This window comes from Leopardus geoffroyi, chromosome A2, assembly GCF_018350155.1.
Source record: "Leopardus geoffroyi isolate Oge1 chromosome A2, O.geoffroyi_Oge1_pat1.0, whole genome shotgun sequence".
Taxonomy (NCBI): Eukaryota; Metazoa; Chordata; class Mammalia; order Carnivora; family Felidae; genus Leopardus; species Leopardus geoffroyi.
In genome coordinates, this window is record NC_059331.1 from 11,522,757 (window position 1) to 11,549,799 (window position 27,043).

At 49.5% G+C, this 27,043-nt stretch overlaps 1 protein-coding gene across 3 annotated transcripts; it reads right to left on the reverse strand.

Moving 5' to 3' along the window:
• Positions 1-69: 69 nt before the first annotated feature.
• On the reverse strand, positions 70-26,953 carry AKAP8L (A-kinase anchoring protein 8 like). 3 transcript variants are annotated; one of them, XM_045492338.1, is made up of 15 exons: positions 26,824-26,953; positions 20,872-20,946; positions 16,397-16,429; positions 16,041-16,098; positions 15,858-15,938; positions 13,560-14,013; positions 13,368-13,464; positions 13,215-13,285; positions 12,799-12,862; positions 11,758-11,866; positions 10,166-10,307; positions 9,962-10,067; positions 9,599-9,729; positions 545-640; positions 70-463 (listed from the first exon to the last, which is right to left on the reverse strand). In XM_045492338.1, exons 1-15 carry the CDS (start codon positions 26,834-26,836, stop codon positions 143-145), a joined length of 1,851 nt encoding a protein of 616 aa, XP_045348294.1. In that variant the 5' UTR covers positions 26,837-26,953; the 3' UTR covers positions 70-142. The 3 variants fall into 3 exon arrangements, 2 of the variants coding, with proteins under 2 accessions (XP_045348294.1, XP_045348293.1); XR_006715770.1 differs by adding an exon at positions 5,808-5,860 and having other exon boundaries at positions 425-463; positions 15,858-16,098; XM_045492337.1 differs by having other exon boundaries at positions 15,858-16,098.
• Positions 26,954-27,043: the final 90 nt, after the last annotated feature.

Consider the following 27,043-nt stretch of genomic DNA (forward strand, 5'->3'; position numbering starts at 1 on the left):
CCGCGCGCAGGCGCAGTCCGCTTCCCACTACGCCGACCGTGCCGCACACCAACAAACGAACAAGAAAAGTGGGGTAGAAAGAACTTTATTGGGCTCGGCTTCCAGCCTTGGCCACGCGGGTCCCGCCCGCCGCGGGCCCAGGTCACGGTGCGCCCCCACCACCCTCCTCGTCGTCGTCGGCCTCCACGTCGAGGCCCGGGATACCGCGGATCTGGCGCTGAAGCGCGCCGCCCAGCAGGGGCAAGGCCTCCTCCTCCTCCTCCTCCTCCTCGGGGGGCGGCGGCGGTGGTGGGGACGTGGCCCCAGGGGCGGGCTCCGGGGGCACTGGGGGTTGCGCCGGCGCGCCCTCGGCACCCTCCGCGCCCCCTGCCGCTTCTACTAGCGTCCCCTCGTCCAGGGCACCGCCCTCGGCCTCCTCCTGTTCCTTCTCTTCTTCGGGGCTATCCGTGAACGGGTTCTCACCCTGTGGGGAAGGGACACAGATACTGAAGGGAGGACCCGCGGGGACCGGGGGAGGGGGGAATCCCGGGGCGGCGCGCCTCACCTTCAGGTAGCGCTCCAGCTTCTTGCTGATGATTTTGTTGTTGAGGATGCTGCGGGCCACCATGAGCGAGGACTTCTTGGACTGCTCCATCATGAGCTGCAAGCAAGGCAGGCAGGGCTGGAGAGGCTGCTCTCGGCGCCAGAAAGCCCCCCCTCCCCCACCTCTCCAGATCTGCGGAGCCCTTCCAAACCCTTCTACCCTTAGCTTAGCACAGCTGAGGATTCTAACCACGTGGCATAGGTGGACAAGTGTACCTTGGGTACAAGCACGGAGCCCAGACCTAATCTTTGTTCAGATGCTCCATTTCTTCTACACCATACTTACTGTATTAAAAACAAGTCTTTACAGCTGTACAGCAGAAATCCAATGTGCTTACATAAAAACTACAAACAGTGAACAAATTAAGAAACCTACTAAATGCTGAAGGTGCAACCCTCAACAAGAAGCCAACCGCCCATATGCAAGGGACTCGTTAGGATCAACAGGGAGAATATAAAAGTAGGAACACAAATGTCAAACAGCACATTTAAGGGATATACCTCCTTTTAACCCACAGAATCCCCAAGATGACGAATTATACCCCAAATGCCAAGGTTCAGTGAAGAGAGACAGTTCTACCCCTGATGGTGAGAGGGCCAACTGTTTACTTCCTTTCTGGAAAGCAGTTTAAATAAAATGTATTAAAAATAAAAATGTCTCAGTAATTCATTACAGGAATCTATACTAGGACTTGGAAACATTCATGCACGTGGCTGCAGTAGTGAAAAACTGGAAGGCACCTAAATGTTCTTTTGTTAAATAAATCATACATTCAAAAAGATCACCGTGCAGTCCACAAATAGGACTCATCTCTCCCCCTGTGTGATAAGAAAGGTGTGTGATGGGCGGAGTACAGGCAACTCTCACTTTCATCATTATAAAGATTATGCAGAAAGCTGTAAGCCGAAAGACAAGGATAAAATCTATTTTTGTTGGCATGGGAAGGAGGGGCCCACCTCCAAAACCCTACTGCGGCCCCCCAGCCAACTCTATACATCATCATCTCCCTTGCTGTTTCTACTCCCTTTCCCAACCTTCACTTCTTTACTCATTTTCTCTACTGCTTGGGAAAAATACCAACAGACCTCAAGGTCTGTTGCTCAAAATGAAACAAATGAAAGATGCACAATTAGGATACTAGGTCAGCCCACTTCCTCCCCAAATCACATTATCCTCCAACACATTATCCTCCTCCCTGGAGGCACCAGAGAGGTACACACAATTCCCAGCTGAAGCCCATTTACATTGTTTCCAGATTTTTGCTACAATAACCAAACACCACCAAAATAACCTTAAATACTTCCATGTTGGTGCTTTTAATTTTACCAAACAGGTTCCCCAAAGTGACGGTGCCCCAGTACTCTGCAAAAAAAGCTGTAAGTTGTAGTAGGTGGAGCTTCCTCCACCTATATTAAAACAATGTACTTATCCTGTGGCCTCCTCAGCAGCATCAGATGTTATCACTGTTGGATACTTTTGTGGTCCAATGAAAGAGAAAAGAATGTGTGCTGCCTCTCAGGGCATTGCCCTGCCCAACAGCAAAATCTGAGTGATCTGATACGCATGCTGGGCCACCTGCCCAGCGTTTCTATGAGGTCATCTTCTCCACAACCTCTGGGTTTCCTGGCTTGCTCTCAGGAAGGCTTTCTGTTACCTTAAGGTAAACAAACGATCTTCTAAATTTTGCTCTTATCTTTTATTTTTCACGTGTATTATTTCTGGAATTGAATATATGGTATGAGGTTAGGGGTCCAATTTTCTTCTCCAGAAATTTATGAGATAAACCATTGTCTCTCCGTTGAATGGACATATAGGTCTATAATCCCTTCTCCAGAAATCTGAAACCCAGAAGGAAAAGTTTTCCCCTAAAACTCCATTATATTTTTACACCGTCTTTATTTATCCCACTTATATAAGTCACTTGAAGAATTACTTATGGTTCAACTACAAGTCACTTCCCAGATCCTGCTAGGGATGTTAGCGATCATTACCGTGTAGATGTTCTGAAACCAAAAAAAAAAAAACCTGATTTGAAAACATCTGGCCCCAGGATTTCAGATAAGGAACCTGTACTGACTTTAACAGTTACTAAGTTCCAAAACATACTGGGATCTTTCATTAGACTCTCTAATCTGGTTCCACCATTTTATTACTATGCCAATATCACTTTTTGTTTTTAATTGCAGTGGCTTCGTAAAAGGTTATTACCTGAAAAAACAAGTCCCTGAACTCAACTACTGCCCTTTGTATAATTTTCTTGACTGTTAGACTTAATTCTACAACATAAAACTTTCAAACAATTTCATTCCGTCTCCCTCCCCAGAGTATGAATGGAATCCCATTAACTGTCCACATTAATATGTGGGGAGATGTAGTTTTGTTTTGTTCTGCTATTAAATCTCCAAAGAAGAACACTGTATATTCCTCTATTCACTGAAGTCTTATTTCATATCCTCGAGTTTAAGATCCCATACCTTTCTTCTTAAATCTATATTCCTAGTTATTTTGTGGATTTTATCATTGCTATGAGTAGATTTTTTTCCCATTTACATTTCTAACTGGGTATTACTACAATGGAGAAAAGCTATTACTTTCTGTATGTTATCTTAAATTCCCCTTCTTTGTCAAATTCTATTAATTCTAAGGCCATTTTGCTGTAATCATTCAGCCTTGCTAAGAATATAGTCAGATTATTTGCATATAAAGTTTTCATTTCTAGTATTTCACACTCACTGATAGTTGCTAATTTCTTTTTTTTTAATGTGTGTCGTTTTTTTTTAACATTTATTTTTGAGAGACAGAGTAAGACAGAGCATGAGTGGAGAAGGGGCAGAGAGAGAGGGGGGACACAGAATTCAAACAGGCTCCAGGCTCTGAGCTGTCAGCACAGAGCACGACATGGAGCTTGAACTCACAGAGTGCGAGATCATGACCCGAGCTGAAGTCGGACACCCAACCAACTGAGCCACCCAGGCGCCCCTGATAGTTGCTAATTTCTTATCAAGCCATCCTTATATTCCAGAAACGAATTATACTTATATAGTGTATTACATGCTTGAATTGAATTGAATACACTGGATTGGTAATTAGTAATTTATACTTAGCACTTTTATTCTTATTTATTTTTACTATTTTATCTTTAAGTACTCTCTGCACCCAACGTGGGACTTGAACTCACAACCCCAAGATCAAGAGTTGCATACTCTATTTGACCAAGCCAGCCAGGTACCCCTACTTAGCACTTTCATTCTTTAATACTAAACTGATCTACAGTTTCATTTTGGCATTATCCTTATCAGAGTTTTGGAATTAAGGTTAAAAAGTCTTCCTAAAAATGCAATGGGGGATGGACTTTCAGCATGGAAACCTGACAAGCTATGTGGACCTGCTCCCTGGTGAAACTGATGAAGACTATAAAACACCACAACCCTTTCAAGTCAAGGGATATGGTCCTAAGGACATACAGTGAATGAAGAAACACTAAGGAAAAGCTACTAAAACTCAGTAAAGATTGTGAGTTGTGGTGGTTTAAACATGACCTGTTGCTTTCTTGCCTTTCCCAGTTCAGAGTGATGGGAAAACCCACTCCAGATGCTGCAGCCCAACAACACAGGCCTCGGACTCTACCCAGCTCATCACAGTTGGAAGGCCGCATCTTCTCAGGAGGCACAGAAAGTCATCAATTCTCATTCTGAGCTACCTGCTGTGGAAGCTAAGTTCTAGACAAGTTCATCTGAGAGATGGTGGCGCCCTTCTTCTCTCCAGCCCCCCATTCATGGAATGGAGGCTTGACCTAGGGCACAGTATGCTGAGAATAGTAGGTTTCACACTGCCCTAGCTCTGGCTTGTTTATCAAGCAGAGGTCCTGTGCCTTGGAGAGGCAAACCAAACCAAGACCAGAGGCTACAGCTGTCACCTTCTCTCCCCAGTCTCTCCTAAAGCAGCAGGCACTGAGAAAGCAACACTGCATAATCCCCACACCCAGCTCCAGAGTCTAGGTGCAGGTTTTACCCAGGGGTAGGCCTTAAAACAAGGAGCTCCCCAATCTCTTCCCAAAGGAACTTACTTTATTCACAAGACTGTGAAGAAGTTCAAGACAGGAGGCTATGCAGAAAAACAGGGACACTAGTAGATTTGATAACAATATAAACTAAACCATCAGCTTTCCTGGTTACCAGAACCAGTAGGACAGTTAAGAAGAGCCTCCAGGGCTCAGAACTCTCAAACCATGACCTCAAAGATGATTCCTATAGAAGAGTGTGGATTTATTTAATTGGATCAGATTGGAGAGCAATTTAATGCCTCAAGGCATTGCTGAAAACAACACAGCCATCAGTCAACAATTTGTATAGTTTGTAACAGCTAAGGGTAGTCTAGGCAAGAAAAAAAAAAAAAAAAACCCTGTCAAAACCATTGTTATCCCAGGGTGGCTAGGCCCGTGCTCACGGCTTCCTCATTCAAGGCACCCTAGCAAAGGTTTCACTCTGGCAGAGACTTAAAAAATAATTTGAGTAAACAAACAGATAAGCAAATATAGTAGCAAGACTGTGGTGGGGGTAGGAAGAAGAGAAAAGCATAATCACACGGTCTCATCATATAGAGAATATCAGTAAAGAGACAAATTATAAAAAAAAAACAAAAAAACAAATCTTGGAGCTGGAAAGCGCAGTAACTGAAATGAAAAATTCACTAGATGGGCTCAACAGTAGATTTGAACTGGCAGAAGACTTAGAGAATCTATAGATTGGTAGATATGATCTGAAAAACAGAGAAGAATGAAGAAAAACAGTTTCAGACAACCTTGGGACACCATTAGGTGACCCAACATATGCATAATGGAAACACCAAAAGAAGAGGAAAAAGAGGCAGAAAAAAATACATGAAGAAAAATGTAGGCAAACTTGCCAAATCTGATGAAAAATTTGAATGTAGAGATTCGACAAACTCCAAGTAGGATAAATACAAAGAGATCCATAAAAGACTCCTCGTAATAAAATTGCTGAGTCAAAGACAAGGAAAACGCCTGAAGCAGAAAAAGAAAAATGAATCATCACTTAAAAGGGAACCTCAATAGGTTAAAAGTTGGTTTGTCACGAGAAACAAGGCCAGGGGGCAGTGAAATGACACTGAAAATGCTCAAAAAGTGTCAACCAAGATTCCAGCGCCCAACAGAGCTACCTTTCAGAGGTTAAGGTGAAATAGAGACATTCCCCAAAACAAGTACCTGAGAGAGTCCGCTGCCACCAGACCTTGTAAGAAGCACCAAAGCTCTTCAGGCTGAAAGCAAGCGGCCCCAGACAGTTATTCAGATCCATGTGAAAAAATAACAAAGGTAGTTATAAAAGACACTATGAATGTATAATTCTTTGCCTGTCTTCTCAACTGACTGAAAAGAAGTTGCGCGCGCGCGCACACACACACACACACACACAGAGTACTGTTTGGCCTGTAACATAGAGAAATATGTTTGCCAATAACAGCAAAAAGAAGGTGGGGGGACTAAAGTTGTACTGAACTAACAGGGAAGTGGGAACTTGAATCCACAGGAAGAACACAAATGAAGAGAACCAAAAATAAAAAATAAGAAGGCTAATGTAACAAAAGCTACAAATATATAATTGCTGTCCTGTCAGCTTCCTTATTTTATGTATTTATTTATTTTTAAGTAGGCTTGGGGTGTCTGGGTGGCTCAGTCAGTTGAGTGTCGACTTAAGCTCAGGTTATGATCTCAAGGTTCGTGAGTTCGAGCTGTGTATAGGGCTCTCTGCTGTCAGCACAGAGCCCGCATGGGATCTTCTGTGCTCCTCCTCCACTCATGCATGCACTCTTTCTCCCTCAAAAATAAGTAAACATTTTAAATAAAATAAAATAAAATTACAATACAATACAATACAATACAAGTCAGCTTCATGCCCAGCATGGAACCCAATGTGGGGATTCGAATTCACAACCTTGAGATCAAGACCTGATGAGCTGAGATCAAGAACTGGACGCTTACCCAACTGAGCCACCCAGGTGCCTCTCTTCCTGTCAGCTTCCTTTTTAAAAGACATAATATTATGTAAAGCAGTAATTACACTGTTATTGTATCATTGGCTTTATGTTATTGGAACTACAACACATTTAGATAAAATACTATGTATAATGGTAATAACACAAAAATCTCCCATGTAGAGAGAGCTGTATGTGAGTAACTTAATCCCACTGAAATTAGGCTATTGTACCTGACAGAGATTTTGAGAAATTAATATGTGTAAGATAAGGCCTAGAGAAACCACTCAAAAAATAATGCCTAAAAATATAGCACAAAAAATATCATTAAGGAAATTAAAAATTAAAACCAAAACCAAACCAAAACAAACAACAAAAAAACAATACAGGGAGTACAGAACAAGAAATGTAAATCTAATAATCTCAACAATAATATTAAATGTGAATGGATTAAACGAACCATTCAAAAGATCATCAAACCAGAGGGGAGGGTTCCTGGGTGGCTCAGTTGGTTAAGCATCTGACTCTGGATTTTGCATAATCACAAGATTTGTGAGATCAAACCCCACATCAGGCTCTGCGCTGACAGCGCGGAGACTGCTTGGGATTCTCTTGCTCCCTCTTTCTGCGCACGCGTGCATGCGCGCTCTCTTCCAAAATAAATAAATAAACTTAAGGGAAAAAAAAAAGATGCTCAACATCATCATCATTAGGAGAAATCCAAATAAAAAATAAACGGTGGATACCATTTCAAACCCACTAGGATGGCTAGAATCAGAAAGATAATAACCAGTGCTGGAGAGTATGAAAAAATTGGAACTCTCACACAGTTGCTGATAGGGAATATAAATGGTGCAGCCACTCTGGAAAACATCTGGCTATTCCTCAAGAAGTTAAACAGTTACTTTTGACCCAGACATTCCACTCCCAGACACATACACAAGAGAAATAAAAACATATACCCACACAAAAGCCTGTACACAAATGTTCAAATATTTATAACAGAATAATTTATAATAGCCAAAAAGTGAAAACAATCCAAATGCCCAAATTAATGAATGGACAGACCAAAATGTGGTCTATGCATGCAAGAGAGTATTATTAGGCCATACAAAGGAATGAAAATCTGACACATGCTACCTGGATGAACCCTGAAAACGTTATGCTAAGTGGAAGAAGCTGATCACCGAAGACCATGTATTTTGTGATCCCATTTACATGAAATACCCAGAGACAATATACAGAGACAAAGAGTATATTAGTGGTTGCCTAAGACTAAGGAAGCATGAAACATGGGACAGGAGGGGTGGGGAGTGGGGGGAGAGGAATGACAGCTAAAGGGTTTCTTTCTGAGGTGATGAAAATGTTCTATAATTGATTATAGTGATGGCTACACAACTGTAATATATTAAAAACTACTGCATGGTACAGCTTATATGGGTAAATTGTATGATATACGATTTGTATCTCAATAAAGCTGTTACCAAAAATAATAATTAGAAGGTTTCCATTCATTTCCATAGTTGGAATCTCTAAAAATACAACATTGAAATTATACTCAAATCTCCACATATCAATGATTTCTGGTGCTTTCTAAGTATCTTCTGTCTTTCCTCACCCTTCCAAATCCCTCTATTAGTAGTTATGGTTTTTTCTTTTTTTAAGTTTATTTACTTGAGAGAGAGAGGGAGCAGGGAAGAAAAGAGAAAGAGAGAGAGAGAGAGAATCCCAGGTAGGCTCCAAGCTGTCAGTGCAGAGCCCGACATGGGGCTCAGTCTCACGAACCACAAGATCACAACCTGAGTCGAAATCCAGAGTAGAATGCCTGATCAAATGAGCCACCCAGGTGCCCCTCTTCTCTTCTGTAAACTTCTTTTAGGATCAATTTGGAGTTTATGTTTTACTAGCTATCCTCATGTCACCTAGATTTTCCACATTTTAATATCATGCACGATCCATCCTCTGTCATCTGCTCTCTGCCTACCCCTTATCAGCTCCCAGTTCAAAACCCCAGTCATGGCAAGACCCCTACAAGATCCCCTCAACCACCTAACCGCATCCCACTGTTGAGAATTAGTGCACCAAGAAAGACCAGAGATGAATCTGATGGCCGTGGAAAAAAGTTGAGAAATGCTATTTCCTACACTTCCCCTGGTTGTCATCATCTGCCCATAAATCCCCTTCACCTTCCTCCAGGTGATGGCAGTCAAGCCTCACTCTGGCCCAGACCTGGTCCTAAACTTCTCAGCTCTCTCCCTCCATCCAGACCGGACCTCTAACAGCCACCACCACCTCAATCACAAAACACCCACCCTAACTTCTATGCTAGGCACTGGGGATACACTGGAAAACGAGACTGAATTTGTTCACCTTCTTGCCAGACTCGCTCCTTTCCCTGTACCATATACCTACCCCCCCACCTTAGCAGCAGCTCTGGCCACCCAGTTACCCAAGCCAGAAACCTGAGACATCCCAGACTCCCGGTCATTTCCTTTCTCCTCACTCGAAAAGCGGAGGCCCCCCTCTATCTCGGTACTACAGCAGTTCCTCCACTCCCCGCTCCGCACCGTCTCCCTCCACACCAGGTGCAGCACCAACTCTAACCCCGTCACAGTGCCTGACCTAAAAACTCTGCTGCCTACAGGAGTGAACCCAGACCGTCATCCCAACCCTCGTGAACCTCTGAAGCTCCGACCCCTCCTCCAGCAGCACTTGCACTGCACACTTTTTGTTTGGTTTCTGAACCTACTCCGGCTGGTGGCCCCTATGCACACAGAGGCCCCCATATCCCATAGCGTTACAGTCCAGCTCTGATGACACCTTCTCCCACACAGGGTCCCCATTTCCCTCCCCTCTCCCTGTAGCTGTACTGACTGCACTGGGCCGGAAGTGTCTCTATCTGCCTGCCCTGCCACACTTCCTACAGTTCCTCATGGGCAGGCAGAGGTTATAACCCCAGGACCTTCCCAGATGCCTCACCAAGTCAACCCACAGGATGGCAGGTGAACACCCGTGGCCACTCACCCTGCGGTTCCGGTTGTGATCCATGGTCTTGAGGTGCTTCTGGATGATCCCAAACTGCATGGGGATGAAGAGGTCACAGGCTGCACAGTGAGCTGCCTCTACCTTCTTCACAAAATGCTCCATGGCAATTTCTGTAGGGTGGAGAAGGAGAGTCACCACTGGTTCCAGGTGCCTAAGACAGACCCAGCAGTTTGGGAAAAACACCAGACCAGCTCCTCACCTCGCCCTGCCACTTCCACGTGGGCCTGAGGCTGTTCTCGCTGACCCTCCCTGGGGGAACAGAGGGGTGTCGTGACCCCACTCAGAACCAGAGGAGGGCAGGCTGAATCCCTGCCTAGTTGGAGTGTGATGGAACCTCCTTACCTTGGGTAAGATCTTGGTCTCTGTAGATCTGCTGAATCAGACCATCAAGATCCTCCACGGTTTTCCGGAGTTCCTCTGTCTTCTTGGTCTTGTTGGCAACATACTCCTGCCAAAGACACCGAGGAGATTCCAAGGATTGTGTGGCTGCTCTATGTTCTAAGGAGTCCGAGAAGCTAAGAGCAGCTGTGCCGCTCTAAGGCTCACCTGCAGGAAATCGGCCGTCTGCTTGGGGAGCTTGGTGCCTACGTATTTAAAGTGCTCCTTGTGGAACTTGCTATCGAGATGGCTGGCCATCTCCTCCTCGTAGAAGGTCCGGTATTTGCAGAGAGAACACACAAATTGGATCCTGCCACAGGAAAGAAACGAAGGGCTGAGGCCTCGAGGGTCCCACGGTACAGCGCTGCTGCCTCACCCAACCCAGCTGCGAGCCCTGAAACAGGCCTTGCTCACGGGCCTCTGTCGTTCGGTCCCAGCAGGGGGACAGGCTGGGACCAGTGGGGTTGGGAGTAGAAAGGGACAGAAAGTCTGCAGGCTGCAGTTACTGCAACGTGGGGGACAGGGGAGGAGCTCTTCCTTCCCAGACAGGAGGCTGAACCCTGAGGCAGCAGCTGCTGCAACAGGCAAGGAGTCGCTGGAAGGTTGCCGGTGGGCCTCTCTACCAAGGCTGGGCAGGAGCTTGTGCACTTGGCCCAGCTGGGGACCGGAAGGAAGGATGCCCTGGCGTGAGCCAGGTGGCCCTGAGGTGCAGAGTGGAGTACGCAGTCCCGAGGCAGGGCCCGAAAAGGTGCTGCATCTTCCTTCTGGGTCTGGGGGACTGAAAGGCCCAGCCCATCCTCTGCTCAGAATGCTTGGGGGTGGTGTCGGGAGGGATGGGAGGCAAGCAGGCCTGGGCTCCTGCTGCCTCATCTTCCTCTTCCAAGAAGAGACCAGTCTGAGCTGGAAGGAGGGCGCCCGCCTGGCCTGCCAGAGGGCAGCCTGGAGTCACCTGAGCGAGGTGCTCTGTCTGGGCCTGGTGTCCACAGCAGAAGCCCGGGGTCTGGGGCCTGAGCTGGAGCAGGCCGCCGTGGCAAGGGGCGGAGGAGGCCAGCCGCCACCGAGGCCTCGGGGCGGGTCCCTACCTCTGCCGGACGTCCTTATCTGGGCCACGGGGTCAGCTTTGTCTGGAGAGCCCAGGGGCCGGGCGCCGGCGAGGCTGAGGAAGGTCCAGCAAGAGCAAGAGTCTGAGGCGGAGGAGGAGGAGGCAAGCGCCAGTGCGGGAGCCCTGAGGGCAGACAGACCCGACCAAGGGGCGTGAAGGGCTCAGCCGCAGACAGGCCCGGCCTGACAGGGCCGGCGGGCAGGGCAGAGGGCAGGCCCAAGGCTGCCACAGCCCACAGGTGCTGCCATCTCTCCTGGGCGCGGCGACGGCCTCTTGGCAGCTAGCTGGGGTGGCACAGGCGCCTTGGACCTCGAGTCTCTGATGAGCTGGCCCCCTCCCGCAGGGGCAGCGGGCCCCCAGTGCACCTCGGGGCTCGTGCGCCGAGTGACCTAGCGCTGGAGCTTCTGGGCAACGGTGCCGAGCAGTGTCGGGTCTCAGGTCAAAGACGCTAGCGGTCGCCAGGCGGCCGCAGTGGGGCAGGGATGGAGTCAGGCCTTGGGAGCTGGGCCTGGCGGGAAGCAGGGTCCATGCACGGCCGAGCAGGTGGCAGCTCCCAAGGGAGGCCAGAGGGCGGCGAGGCGGCAGAGCTACGGCCCTGCTCTTCAGGCGGCAGCCCCCGAGCGAGGCAGAGGCAAAGGAATGGAGGGCAGCTGGTTACCTTTCCACCATGCGGTCTCGCTGCCGCTTTTTCTGCTTATCCTGGCTCTTCTTGCCTGCCTGCAACTTGCGCTTGATCTGGCCACTATCGTCCTGGGTGCTGAGGGCCCCTGTGGAAACAGAGGGCACAGTCACTAGCCTGGCTCCACCAGGTCAGGGCAGGCCCTGGGGCCTCTGGCTGGATCACCCGCCTTCTACTCCAGATAGTCCATCCTGAAAGCAGCTGTCCGAACAAGGACTCCGGCCACGAGCAGGGCTGGGTTCCCTGGGCTGGGCAGGGAACCATTCTGGCCTAGGTCCTGAAGAGGGGAGGACACAGGCTGACCCCACCGCTCTCCAGAACACCCACATTCCACAGAGTGGGCCCCAGGGAGGCTGGAAGGCAAACAGAAGCCATCTTGGTGGGGACGCTGGCACAAGTTCAGAGGGGCCAGGTGGTGGGATGCAGGGAGGCCATGGCTGAGGCCTAAGTGCAGCCCCCAGAGGTAAAGACCCCAAAGCTCACAGGGCTCGGCCCACCCCCCACGGCGCACCGCGGCAACAGTGGGCTGAGGCTGGATTTACTGTTAGGTACCTGCTGGCGCTCATCACTCAGGTAGGGGGACACGGACTCCCAACAGGGGCTGGAGAGGCGCTAAGGGAGAGGACACGCAAACCAGAGCCGTAAAAACTCCACGAGGGTCCCAGCTCAGACACCAGCCACTGAGGACTCGGAGCTGTGCGCTACTGGAGGGTAGGGCATATGCCTGGGGTTCCCCCCAACTCTCTTGCTTGCTGCCCCCACCGAAAGGTAAAGCCAATGCGCTAGGCAGACAGGGACCACTGCCACCCACAGCCTCTGTCTGGGAAGAATGGGGGGGGGGGGGGCGGCAGAGTGAGAAGGGAACAGAGGAAGAGGAGCCCCCCGCCAGCGCATGCCAGCCCCACGAGGGAGGGCCCCAGCTGGCCGCACATCTGTCACAGCCCTGCCCTCAGCTGGATCCCTCCAACTGTGAGTGCCTGGAAGCGCCGCCCCAGCACCCGGGCCGCTCAGAAGACTCACCCTTTTCTGCATCCTCTTTGCTTTCTTCTTTGCCTTCTTCTTTTCCCTCTTCATCTTCTCCTTCCTAGAACACCATTTCAAATGCCCCACGTTAAAGCGTGTACAGTCATTTACAAAGGCTCTAAACGACAAGGCCCTGCTATGTACCAAGCACGGAGCCTCACATCCTCCCAGCAGCCCTTGCACAGGGGGGGCTCATTCCACCGTCTCCTGATAAAGAAACCTGGGCTCTGGCTGTGTGGCCTGCTCGCAGCCCATGCTCTATCAGATCTCCACCTCTCTCGTGTTGGTCACACGTGCATGACCAGGATGGCCCGTGGCCTCTGTGGAGGGCCCTGCTCTGCAGCACAGGGGCTCAGCCAGCCCGCTCTTCATAGGCCCCACCTGCTAACAGCACACAGGGCCCGGCCACTTACTGCTCTGGAGCCCTTCTCCACAGCCTCAGCGCCTTCAGTGCCCTCTGCGGCCTCCCCCTCAGTGCCCTCATCTGAAAGGCAAAACAACATGAGTTCAGTCCAGGAGCTCCATGGGGCAGGGGACAGGGGCAGCAGCCCAGTGCTCCAGCTCACCATTATCTGAATCACTATTATCCGAGCAGTCCGTCCGGGTGGCTTTGCTGTCTGGCTCATCAGGACTGCCGCACTGCTTTCTCTTCTTCTTCTTGGTCTGGATCAGAGAGAGGGAGCTGCGTCAGGGCGGGTGGCTCTAGGACCCTCGCTCCACCCAGTAAGGGGCCCAGAGGGACGGCCTCCTCCACTCACCCGGAAGTCGGCTGTGGTCCAGGTCTTCCAGGTCCGCCTCATCTGCTTCATGCCATTGCCAAACCCGAAGCCAAAGCGGGAGCCACCTGGGAAGGCGCCCCCGCCACGCATGCCCTGGAACATGCTGTACTCGGGGATGATGTTCTGGGAGAAGAGGGAGGGCAGCCGGGAGGCACCAGGCATGCACTGGCCCCGGGCCCCCATAGGGTCTTCCCACATGCGCCCATAGCCCGAGGCCATCGGCCGGCCACTCCTGGAGTCCCGGGCCCAGCCCTGAGCCCGTGGGCCAAAGGTGTCGCCGCCACGCATGCGGAACTGGTCACGGTAGGCATCGTACTGGCCCTCGTAGGCCATTTCCATCTCAGGGTCAAGTTCGCCATAGTCGTAGCCTGACCGGTATAGGTCGCGCTCACTCAGAATGGCCCTCGAGTCACAGGCCTCATAGGAATCATATCTGCAGAAGCAGGTGGAAAGCATCAGGGAGGCCCTCAGGTCTCATTACCCTTGGGTGTAGCCTACTGTTCCTGCCTTTCCCAGTAGCTCCCTGTCCTGGAGATGGGAAATCCCACTCTAACCCACCCCACCCTGTCAGAGAGGCACAGTGTTTAAAAATGCCAATAAAAAGGTTTCTCGGGAGCCCGTGCACCAGCCTGGGGACCCTAAGAAAAAGGACAATAGGGTGGAGAGGATCTCAAATAGGGGCAGAGATACCCCACAGCCCTTACGAAGCAGGTACATATGTATGTGGTAACCACAATGCCCAAGGCTGTACCTCAGGGTACAGAGCCAGGCAGCCCAGCACCCTGTGGTATGTGGGCAGTCCAGCAAACGAATGCTTGTCCAAAAGGGCTGATAATGTCCATGAGAAACCCTGTGCTGGTCTCATCCCCCTTGGCTGAGGGAACTTCCAGCACTCCAAAGTTCCTCACCACCCAAAAGGAGAGGGGAGACAAAGTGGAGAGGGTTTCCCAGGAAAGATGCTGTGAGTTTGCCCAGGGCCTAGATAAAGAGCCCTATCACATCAACCTTGTGGGATGGAACCCTCCATAGCAACTGGGAAGGCAGGCCAAACCTCCCTCCTGGGAGAAAGAGAGCGCCACACAAAGCTATTCTAACAGTGGGAACAGCCCACATACCCCCCAGCCCTGGCCCCACACGTCAAGCAGGCCTAGGGGCCCCTCCATGCAAAGCTGGGCACCCAAGCAGCAGCAGCAGCTGCAGGAGAAGCAGCCGGCACCACCTGGTCACTCCCTCCCCTGTCCTGCCCCCCAGCCCCAGACTGCAGAAAGAAGGGGCACAAGTAGCTGGCACCTGCAGAGAAGGGGTCCACCTGGCCTCCGAGCAAACAGCCAAGCCCCTCCGCTGCAAGCACAGCGGCTGCCAAGCAGGAGGACAGGGGGCATGTCTGGGGCTCCCCCCACCCTTTTTGCTTGCGACAGAGCCAGAGCACGAAAGTCCCTCTGGCAGCCTCTGCTCCCCAGTGGCCCCGGGGCCTCACCTAAACCCACCAGTGCCCGGCTGGACCCCTCCTTACTCTCCGTTCTCCTCCCATCTGTCAGCTGGAGCCACGAGGCTGCCCCACACCATCACATGCCCTCCTCACTGAAGCCTCTCACTAGGGCACTAGGACTTCTACACCGGCACCAGTTTAGACAGTAACAGACGCCCACCACCTGATGCTGTGGAATCAGGCAGGTCTAGGTGGCAGGCCCAGCTCCACCACCTGCTCCTAGGTCCCTTTGGGCAAGGGATGTGACCTCTCGTGCTTTGAGCATGAGGACAACAACAGTGCCTCACAAAGGTGCTTTCGAGGCCCAAGAGGTACACATGGGTCAGGCTCAGAAGAGCAGACAGGAAGTGTCCACATCTGCTCTGTCTCTTATGTGGGGATGGCCCAGCTCGCTGTGGTCTGCCCCAAGGACTCATCCCCCCCACCAGCCCTATCTGAGGATACAAAGCCTCAGGAGAACTCCTCCAAATGGCCGTCTCCAGAAAGAGGGCTCACTTAACACTCTGGTCCTGAAAAGAGCCATTTGGAGGATAGTGAAACCGGCCCTGTTAGGGCTTGTTCCTCACCCTACAAGCTGGGGGAGAGGCTGGCCACCAGGCAATTGCAAGGGGCAGGGAGGGGGCCCAGGCCAGAGAAGGGAAGCGCACTGGACCCCAAGCAGTCTTTGGGAGCCCCAGCTGCAAAGCAAGAAGAAAGGAAGCAGACATAGGAGGCGGTTCAAAGAGGGAGACGCCAGTAGGCAGCAGGCGCCCCTGCAGAGTCTCACCCCTGGGCAGACACCCACTCACCTTTCTCCACCTGAGCCGTACATGCCTCCTTGTATCATGTCTGTCTCCAAGTGTGGCACCATATCTAAGCGCTGGTTAATTCTGGACAAAACGGAATCGGCACTGGCGCTACCCGCGGCACTAGGGTTTGTATTTGTGTCAGAGCTAGGCATTTCCCAAGAGTTTGAAGTGGCCATACCATACCCATAGTTGGTGGTGTTATCCTGGCCATAGCCATAGCCATAGCCATAGTTCTCGTAGCCTGCAATGAGGAAGACAGAGACAGACAGAGATGGCAGGGATAGGGAGAGGAGACGCACACAGAGACGGCAAGACAAACACAGAGACAAGGACATCTGTCACAGAGACAAAATGGGGACCCTAGCCACCTCAGGCTGGGTGGGCCCTAGCCACAGGACCTCCTGTGAAAGAGCAGCTGGCCCCAGAGTCCCCGGGCCCCCCGAAGATACCTCCCGATACACTTTGGGCAAGGTGGGCAGTGGTAGAAACACAACCAGTTTAATCCCAAGGGACAGGAGAGCCATCATGGGAATACTTGCCTCTGTTTGTCCCAGAGTTCCAAGTTCCATATCCTACAAACAGTAAAAGCGTAATTACATCTACAATTGATGACAATACAACAAGAACTTACTTCAGACACAAAGACGATGATTCCCAGTATCTGACTGATTACAGAAGACTGAATCTCCCCCGGGAAGCCCTGAGCTTCAGAGCACTACATAAACGACCCAGGTCACTCCCTAACCCTGGTGCCCAAACTTCTGTGGCTCTGGCCAGCTCTTAAGGGCCTCCTCCTTGCCAACACTGTCAGCTAAGGAACTGGCTCTTTACACTCCTCCCCGAGGAGCCAGAATTAGATTACCCCAACTTCCTGCTAAGCACCAATCAGAAGAGGAGACTGGATGCCGGTGCCTCACCGACAGTGCTGTACAAGAAGTTCGGCACAGAGCCCACATCCACTCAGAAAATCACATCACTCAAATCACCCAAAAAGCCATCTGGAACAGAGAAACTGACCATCCTACTCTTCCAAGCATATGCCTTAACAAGGAGGGCCACCATATCCTTGAATTGCATGTGTGTGCTATGCTAAAACATGTTAGCAGAGGTAAGGACAAGGCACAACTCCTACCTTGCAAAAGCTATTGAGAGGACAATCTGGATTATAAACCAAACATGCTCTGGATTTTATCACAGCACATGAGAAAAATCAATTCCTTCAGGAACATAAAGCCAGTGAGAACTGACAAAGTGCAAAGCCAAGTGGGAATTCCAAGTCAAGCAAACACGGTTCCTCTCCCCAGAGGAGTCTACCAGAACAGTGACCACTTTCCCCATGTCTCTGGGGAGACTCCAGACTTGCCTCCTACTCCCTATTGTCTCTACCCTGCAGATAGACAAGACATGTTCATCCCAAGGCAGGGACCAAAGCTCAGTGAGATGGCAGCATGATGAATGGCAAGAGTCCAGCCACAAGAGAGCAAAAGTGTATTAACTTGAAAAGGTGGAAAAGCGCAGGCCAGGCGTAGACCCAAGGTCCTACACTCAGGTTCCTCCTCAATCCAGCACATAAACAGAATGGGGAGGTGTCAGAAACCAGCAAAGAACCCTAGGTGACCATTAAATCTAATGCACCTCGAGTGCCAGAGCTCACAAAGCAAAAATCCTTTCAGTTGGGAAAACCAAAGCAGAGGCTTCTCCTTCATTCAGTTTTTCAACTATGAATCGGAGAACGCAAAAGCACAGGCTGGCAGTGCTGGGCACGGCTCAGGCCGAGAGCACTGCTCACTAAAGGAGCCACTTCTAACTAGAAAGCAGCAAAGGGACAGCCCAGAGCAGGAAATCAGGCGAGAGACGAGTGGCAAAGGAGAGTTCTGACAGGCAAGAAAAGAGGCTGGCAGAAGCACACAAGGAATAATACACACTTCGCTGAAGCAGCTAACAAGAGCCCAGTCGTGTGGATGTTTGCACCAGAACAGTGGACACCAGTTATTCAAAAGGAGAAAGGACTGGGAAGCACAGGCAGACCCACTGGGGTTCTGCTTGTGAGGCCTGTATATGGTCCCCCAGAGCTTTAGCCACCGAAAATCTGCCAGCACAGAGCAGGGAAGCACAAGGAAAGGAAGCAGGAATCGGCACTAACTCTGTAAACACAAGGACAGGTGGGTGGACAAGTAGGTGATGGCCCGATGACAGGACTCAGCAAGCACTCTCCAGGTACTACTTGCTATGTCCAGGGCAACTCAGACTCCCTGAAGGGATTCCCCACAAGGTGCCTTTAAAGGGAAACCATTGTCTACACTATGAGGCCTGGGGAGTCCCCAAGACCTGTCCCTTCCAGAAGAACATCACAGCTCACTTCACCCCCAGAGGGGATGAGACCAGTGCTGACGTAGGGAATTTTAGGGACGTAATTTTTTTAATAAGAGAAACAGAAAAGTAGATGGTCACCATAAGCAAAACTTATAGAACAAAAACATAAAACAATGGAAATGTTCAACTTCAAGGAAATAGTTATCCAGATTACAGCCTACCTTCTCGGTGACAAAGCTCATACAGGCATCAAAAAAGAATCCACTGGGGTGCCTGGGTGGCTCAGTCGGTTAAGCGTCCAACTTCAACTCAGGTCATGATCTCACCACTCGTGGGTTCAAGCCCCGCATCAGGCTCGGTGCTGACAGCTCAGAGCCTGGAGCCAGTTTCGGATTCTGTGTCTCCCTCTCTCTCTGCCCCTCCCCTCCGCCACCCCCCCCCCCCCCCCCCGCTCTGTCTCTCTCTCTCTCAAAAATGAATAAACATTAAAAAAAAAAAAAGAATCTGTTAAGCCTTATATAGTACGAGGAAATGCTTCTAACAGTAAGCAAATAAAGGAAGACAAGACAGTTCTATCCACCCATAAATTATTCAACTACCTAAATTAGGAATGCTGACAAAAGTATTAAAATGGTGGGGCACCTGGGTGGCTCTGTCAGTTGAGTAACTAACTCTTGGTTTCAGCTGAGGTCATGAGTTCACGGTGGGGAGCTCGAGCTCCGCATCAAGCTCTGTGCTGACTATGCAAAGCCTGTTTGGGATTGATTCTGTCTCCTCTCTCTGCCCCTCCTCAACCCTCTCTTTCTCAAAAATAAATAAATAAATGATAAAAATAATAGAATAAAATAAAATGGTGGGGCCTCGAGTGACTGTTTTTCAAAATGTTAAAGTTGCTCTATTGCTCTTGTAATTTAAGCCAGAAGGAAATATAAAATGGCCTTTATTCTTTCACACGACTGCCTACATAAACAAACCTCAAAAAAAAATCCATACAGGTTATAAGAATAAGTGAGCTTAGCAAGGTTTATTACAAGGTCAATAAATAAAAATCAACCCAATTTCTTCAAATTATCAATGACCGATTAAAAACTGAAGCTTTAAAACGTACCATTTACCTTGGCACTGACAGTAGGAAATATTTGGGTGTAGATACAACAAACTACGTGCAGGATCTGTGTTTTGAGAACTACAAAACTCTAATGAAAGAAATCAGGCTGGCTCAGTCTGTAGAGCATGCAACTCTTGAATCCTGGGTTGTGAGTTCAAGTCCCACGCTGGGTGTAGAGATCACTTAAAAAACAAAATCTTTTTAAAATTTATTTTGTTTAATGTTTATTTATTTTTGAGAGAGAGAGAGTAGGGGAGGGGCAGAGAGAGAGGGAGACAGTCCCAAGCAAGCTCCACACTGTCAGCGCAGAGCCTGACATGGGGCTCAAACCCACGAACTATGAGATCATGACCTGAGTGGAAACCAAGAGTCAGATGCTCAAATGACTGAGCCACCCAGGCGCCCATCTTTTTTATTTTTATTTTTTTAAGTTTACTTATTTAGAGAGAGAGAGAGAGAGAGAGAACACACAGGCGTGATAAATTAGACTTCATCAAAATGAAGAACTTTTGTTCTTCGAAATTCACTTGACAAGAGGAGAGATGATCCTCAGGCTGGGAGAAAAGATTTGCAAATGGCACATCTGTTAAAATGCTTGTGCCCAGAATTTATAAACCAGAAGGAAAATAATTCAAAAAAGATGTGCAATCTGGACTGTTGTTTGATTAAAAGGGGTGAGGCAGACAAGGCAGGATAGGGAAGCCATACAAACTAAGTCGCTTCTCATTTATGAAATACCAGATACCTCCATACTCAATTTCAAAACATTCTCTAAGTCTCCCTCTCCCCCAGGACCAGATGCTAATACTTCAGGGAGCTTACTTATGTCCACTGATTCAGTGACTCTTGAGGTAATGTCAGGGTGTAGGCTTGGTCTTTCCCCAGACCCTAGTAGTAAAACAAATTACCCATCTCAGCAATCAAGGCATTATCCTTATTAATTCCAAAGAGGGCTCCTTCTCACAGACACCAACAGTCACAGACCACAGAAAGACTGGTTTTATTGGCAGTTAGGGTTGCCAGAGCATACCCAGAGAACATCTGTGGATTCTGTTGAGTGGCTATTTCTGAATTAGAGAATTAGCGTGTCTGATCACAACTGAGAAATCAATCGGACACTGTCCCTCAACCCTATGTGAGGAACCCGCTGGCTTGGGACGGTCTGACTGTCTCTAAAAACCCTGCTAGATTCAGACAGGCAGCTTCTCTCGTACAGAGGTCCCACACGCTACATTGAAGCTAAACTGATGGTTTGGTTTCTAGCTCAGACCATCCTTTGGACTTTGGCCACTCTCCTTTCCAGAACCTCAAGGGAATTTTCTGAAGCCACACTTTGTCACAGACCGTATGTGCTTCTAAGAAAATGTTACGGGGTCAAAGGAACCAATCATTTACAGCTCCAAGAACTCTAGCCTGCTCAGTCAGCAGCCATCTTTCCCATAATTGTCTCCAAGGGAAGCACCGGCTATTCTAACAGCCCACCACACCATTTTATACAAGTTTGCATTTGGAAAAGCAAGGCAGGGCAAAGTCAAAGGCAACTGAGAAGACACCAGAGCACTCACCCTCTGGTCCCCAGGGGCCCACACTTACCATAGTCACAGGTAGGCTGAGCGCTCGTGTCTGAGTATGTCGACTGCAAAGTGGTTTCAGATCCTTGGACAAAGCCTAAATATATGCACAGTGTGGTTAATTTCCCCAAACAAGCCATGTGGAGATGACCTAAGATTACCCTTTGGTGTAGACTGGCTGGCAGGCCCTCTCCTCAATGGAAAGCCTCCAAAAATTCTAGCTTCTGAACACTTTAATTATACCTCCAGAACATATTAGCCAATGAAAAGATGGGCTATATTTAACTCGCTACACCAGAAGAACTGGACAAACAAAAGTTTAAACATTGTAAACCAAAACTTCGTTTTGATAAATCAGTACCCAAACCATTCAGTTAAATGAGAAAAATACTTACATCAAATGACTGAAACATGAGCCAATTCAAACAAGGATGGGACTTGGTTCTGAACAATACTAAGGCAAATAACACCCCTTCCCTTCCCCCAAATCTGACACCAAAACTGCTTTGTATTTTTTCTCATTAAAAAAACATGTACATTACCTCTTCAATGCAATTACTTGGCGTGAGCACGTTTATATTGGGTAAATATTATACATGGCATGTGTATTACTTCCTGTTTTCTCAACTCTCAAACGATTTCTTAGCTTCAAATGAATTAGTACCAACTAAACAAAACTTAAACCTCTACCAGAAACTACTCTTAAATGATGAACCCTGATAGTATTGTTAAAATTACATTTAAAAATATTATTTTTAGGGGCGCCTGGGTGGCGCAGTCGGTTAAGCGTCCGACTTCAGCCAGGTCACGATCTCGCGGTCCGGGAGTTCGAGCCCCGCGTCAGGCTCTGGGCTGATGGCTCAGAGCCTGGAGCCTGTTTCCGATTCTGTGTCTCCCTCTCTCTCTGCCCCTACCCCGTTCATGCTCTGTCTCTCTCTGTCCCAAAAATAAATAAACATTGAAAAAAAAATTTAAAAAAAAAAAAATTATTTTTAGGGGCGCCTACTGGGTCAGTTGGTTAAGCGTCAACTCTTGGTTTTGGCTCAGGTCATGATCTCAGGGTTTGTGAGTTTTAAGCCCCTCATCAGGCTCTGCACTATCAGTGCAGAGCCTGCTTGGGATTCTCTCTCTTCTCTCTCTGCCTCAAAATAAATAAACATTTAAAAAATGATAATGAAATATTATTTTTAAGTAATTTACCCTTAGCACTGAAACTATGAAGGATACCATAAGAGGCAATATTTGCGTTTTCTCAGCAGAGCCAACTCCTGACAAATTAAAGCCAATGACTTTGACAGCTTTTTTACAGCAAAAGCATACACCAAGTGCCTCCCCTCGGGGTGGGCATTCACATGTTGACAGTCTCTCTAGCTCATCTTTTAAGACCAAAGCAACGAAGATGGCTGCCAACATCAGCCAACACTGAACAAGTGTCTCCCCCGCAGGGCGCTAAGAGCCTTTTTATTTTATTTCATCCTCACCACAGCCAACAAAGGGGACAGGGCCAACATCCCTTACCCTGCAATTCCAAGTCCAAAAAGGTCTGAAAACCAAGTGTTCTCCTCAAATGTGGTGCCAACACTCATTGTGGGGCAAAACTGACCTGTGAGGATAATTACGATTTTTCTTTACCCAATTTGGTATAGAAATAATGCATTTAGTTACAGGGTGCTACCCCAGACCCCAAGTGCTGTGGAATGTCCTTCTCTCAAGCTAGAACTCTAAAATATACCCAGCTCCAAGGGTTTCAAACAAAGATCGGTGAACCCACACGTTAGCCTTACTTCCCAGAGGAGGGAATTGAGACTGGGCAGTGGTGAAGGAGAGAGTCCCAAGTATCCACCCCAACCTCTTCACCTTTCCTAATGAAAGCGGGGACATTAGAATGGATTCCCTCCAGGGGCCATCCCAACATGCCTACAACATAAGCACTGTCCACAAGAAACACTGGAAGCGTGCTTTGTACGGTTCACCCGTGGGGAAGCCCCACAGTGTACACACAAGTAGCCTACGTTTACCTTCTCCGTTGTTTGCTCAACTAGCTTTCTGAAACCTGTTTGTTCAGCAATATGGCCCCCCGCAAAATGGCTCCAGACTTCAGCTACTGTGGTTTGTACACAGTGCAGCCGCAGCTGGAACCTACCACACCCTGACAGGATTACTAACTGGAACGCAGTACGAAAGCTGCAGAGCAAAAGATCTATGTCTATTCAAAGGAGAGGCGCCCTAGTTCTTCCCTGGGAAAAAGGAAAGACAATCCACCAAACCTTCAGAGGTCAATGGCAACCTCTGCTCTAGTTTGGTCCTCCCCATGTTAACGTTTTGTTCCACGATACTGTCTCTAGAGCAAATTAAGCTCCAAGTATGAATAAATTTTTGTCCGGTTCCAACCTTCTCTCCTTGGTTCGGTTTACCAGCCTGATCAGCTCTAGATGAGAAAATAAAATAAGCAAGGGTTTGACCCTACAAACCTAAGGCTCAGGCATGGATTTATAATTATGTATCATAACCCCTCCTTCTTGGTCAGACTGACATCTTTTTTACTCAAAAATACATAAAGCTTCTCAGGTTTGTTTGTTTGTTTTTTTTTTTTTTTTTGTAAGTTTATATTTATTTTGAGAGGGGGAGAGAGAATGTAAGCGGGGGAAGGGCAGAGAGAGAGGGAGAGAGAATCCCACGCAGGCTCTGCGCTGAGTCACCCAGGCTCCCCAAGCTTCTTTTTTTATTCCCCAAGTTTTATTCTTTTTTTGGAAGGAGATTCCTTGAAGAAATGACAAAAAGTGGTAACACTAGAGGTCAGGGCACCTAGGTGGCTCCCTGGGTTAAGTGTCAGACTCTTGATTTCTGCTAAGGTCATGATCTCCTGGTTAGTGAGTGAGTTTGAGCCCCACTCCAGGCCCTGTGCTGACAGTGCGGAGCCTGCCTAGGATTCTCTCTCACCTCTCTTTCTCTGCCACTCCCCTGCTCATGCGCGCCCGCTCTGGAGCTCTCTCTCTCCCCCTCTCAAAATAAAGAAACATGTAAAAAATTCTAAGAACCAGAAGACAACTGGAATGAAGTTAGGTTGCCTCCAGCCTGATGGTAACCAGCCTCCAAGATGGCCTCTTCGGATTCTTGCCTCCTGACATTATGCCGTCCCTTCCCAGACTAATAGAGGTAGCCCGCGTAACCAGAAAGACCGCAGAAACCACGGAGTATGACTTCCCAGGCTCTGCCTTGCTCTCTTAGATCATTCACTCTGGGAACAACAGCCCACCACGTTGTGAGGAGACGCAGGCAGGCTTGTGGACAGGCCCACTTGGTGGGGAACCAACAGCTAGCATCAACCTGCCAGCTGTGGGAGTCTGAGTCACCTCAGAGGTGGATCCTTTGGCCCCGGGCAAGCTTTCAGATGACTACAGTCCCAACGACATCTAAAACGTAACCTCAAGAGAGATCCCAAGCCAGAACCATTGAGCTAAACCACTTGTGCATTCCTAACAACACCAAACACTGTGTGAGATAAATGTTCTTATAAAAGGATTGGTAGTGTTTCAGACCTTTCTCTGAAGGCCTGATTCTGCATTTTTCTCTGTTTTTCCACTGCTCTCATCCTTCCCCTCAGTGCCACAGACAGGGCCTCCTTTCCCAAGTACACACAAAGAGACTGAATTCAGGGGCGCCTGGGTGGCTCAGTCGGTTAAGCGTCCGATTTCAGCTCAAGTCATGATCTCACGGCTAGTGAGTTCAAGCCCCACGACGGGCTCTGTGCTGACATTACAGAGCCTGGAACCTGCTACAGACTCGGTGTCTCCCTCTCTCACTGCCCCTCCCCCGCTTGCGCACGGTCTCTCAAAAATAAAAACAAACATAAAAAAGTTGAAAAAAAAAAAAAAAGGAGAGACTAGGTTCAAAAGCTGGACAAATCATCAAAAAAAAAAAAAAAAAAGCTACTGTAATCATTTTCTATGCGTAATAATCATGGTAACATTTGCGTCAAGTCCTCCAGAACTCCTCCTTAAAGGCAAAGAGTTGTCTGAAATGTGACAAAAAGCTTTTGACTTTAGTGGTCTACTTCTTTAAAGGGAAAGACTCACATTATAAAGCTGCTGTGGTTTTCAGTTGATCAAGACCAAGGAAAAAGTAATCATCACCCCATTAGCCTGACTCCCTCAGTGAGCCAGGAATTAAAGCCTACCAGATTTGGAGTTGAACTTGAGACCTGGCCATTAGCGACCTAACTCAGTCTCCTTGTCTATAAATGTAAAATGCTCCCTCATTAAGCTACTCCACAGCACCCGACCATCCATCTTCTGGCTTCCTCAGCAGTCTTGCCCCTAAAAACCAAAGAACTGTCTTCCACCTCCTGGTAAGACTTGGAGAAAACGATTACATCTCAATTCCAGAGTTGTCAGCCCCGACCCGACTTGACTTTCCTCCTGAACCAGGAAAGCCACGGAAAGGCTAGGGCAGGGCTGTCCAACCTTGGCACTACTGATAATCCACTGTGGTGCGGTCCATCTGGCACGTCACAGGATGGTTAGCAGCATTCCTGGCCTCCATCCCCCAGATGAGGGAAGCAACCCCACCCCCGGATGTGACAACCCAGAACACCTCCAAACACCGCCAAATGGACCGGGGGCGGGGTGGGAAGGCAGAATCGCCCCTGGTTGAGAACCACCACCGGGCAAAGGGATGGTTACTTGAAAAGCTAGGGTTCTCACCAAGCTCCTGGCCTGGGGGCCGGAAGAGGGAGGCCTGGCACCACTTCCTTGCGGAAACCAACATAAAACAGCCTACAGAACGGCCCCAGAGGCTCCGGTTCCATCGTCAGCCCCCGAACATTCTAAGCAGAATGTAGGTTACCTGGCAACCACACTTTCTCGAGCCTGATACCCCCATTAAACGGGGAGGCCTCGTCTATGGCTCCGAGCTGAGAGGCCTCATCTGTTACTGCCAAAGGCAAACCCAGGCGGCCTTTCAAAGTCCTCCAGGGATAATTTACAATCGCCCAAGCATCTCCCAGGGCCCCCTCTCTCGATCTCATCAGCCACCCTCCCCTCTGCTCAAATCCCACCGGCCTCCCTAGCTGCTCATCTAACAAGCCAGGCCGTTTCTGCTCCTGGGCCTTTATGCCAACGGTACCCCTGACCAGACACCCTGAACTCCCTCACTCCATTCAGGTCTCTGCCCAAATGTCGCCTCTTCACAGCGAGCCCAACCCCCTCCCCCTGACCCCCCGCAACAGAGCAGCCGCCGCGGAGTACTGACCGCCGGGAAATACATCCTATATTCATTTGTTTTCCTGCTAAGATCTGCCCGTTAGCTGCTTGAGGATTTCCTGCCAATATTCCAGCGCCTGTTCAGCACCTGACACGATGAATCTGACAGATGGTGAATGAATTAACACAGAAGACGGTCACTCCTCGCAAGGCTCAGGCTCAGCCCTTTGGCCCCGAGGCTCCCCGCTCGGCCCGAACCCTGCAAAAATGTACTGATCGCCTGGGGCCAGGAGCCTTTCCTAGCCCGGAGCACGCCAAGGGGCTGGGAGGGGTGGGTGGCTGCGGCGTTTTGCAGGGAAACTGCGCGGGGGGCAGGGTGCGGCAATGGCGACGGCAGCCAGGCCCGGCGACCGATCTCAAGGGCTAAGGACCCGAAAAAGGGTGGCCTGAATCTGGGTCTGAGGAGACCGGGCCAAGGGCAGAGGTGATGGGCTCAGAGAACGCAGGCGCCCAGGCCAGGGCCCTCGGACACCGGTGACAGAAGCCAAGACCTCGGGCTGCCGAGAGCCAGGACGCTCAGCCGCAAGCACAAAGAACCGAGACGCCAAGGCGCGAGGGGGGCGAACCTGAGGCGATGGGCCCGCGGCGCCATTTTGTGACCGCAGAGAGGGCAGCGTCCAGGCCCCGGGGGAGGTGTGGGAGAGCCCGGTGCGGCTCTGGCACGTCCCTGTCCCTCCCCACCCGACGCCCGACCCCTACCCTGCCGGGCCCACCTGTATAGCTCATGGCAGCAGCTAACACCGCAACCAAGGACTCCGGCAGGTACCCCACACGTCCGACGCCGGGATAGCGGCGGCGACAATCCCCGGGGCCCCTTCTAACACAACCGAACCCGCCTCCCAACCCCATTGGCTCGCGTCGGATCCCTGCTTTATTCCTATTGGATGTCAGCGCCGTCTATCCCAGCCCATCCTCATGCCAGAGGCTGATGGT

Coding starts and splice junctions, on each gene's coding strand:
- AKAP8L (XM_045492337.1), bottom strand. Junction 14,014..15,857: donor TACGGCTCAGGTGGAGAAAG/GTGAGTGGGTGT, acceptor CTGCTTCTGCAG/ATATGATTCCTATGAGGCCT. Junction 12,863..13,214: donor TGGAGAAGGGCTCCAGAGCA/GTAAGTGGCCGG, acceptor ATGGTGTTCTAG/GAAGGAGAAGATGAAGAGGG.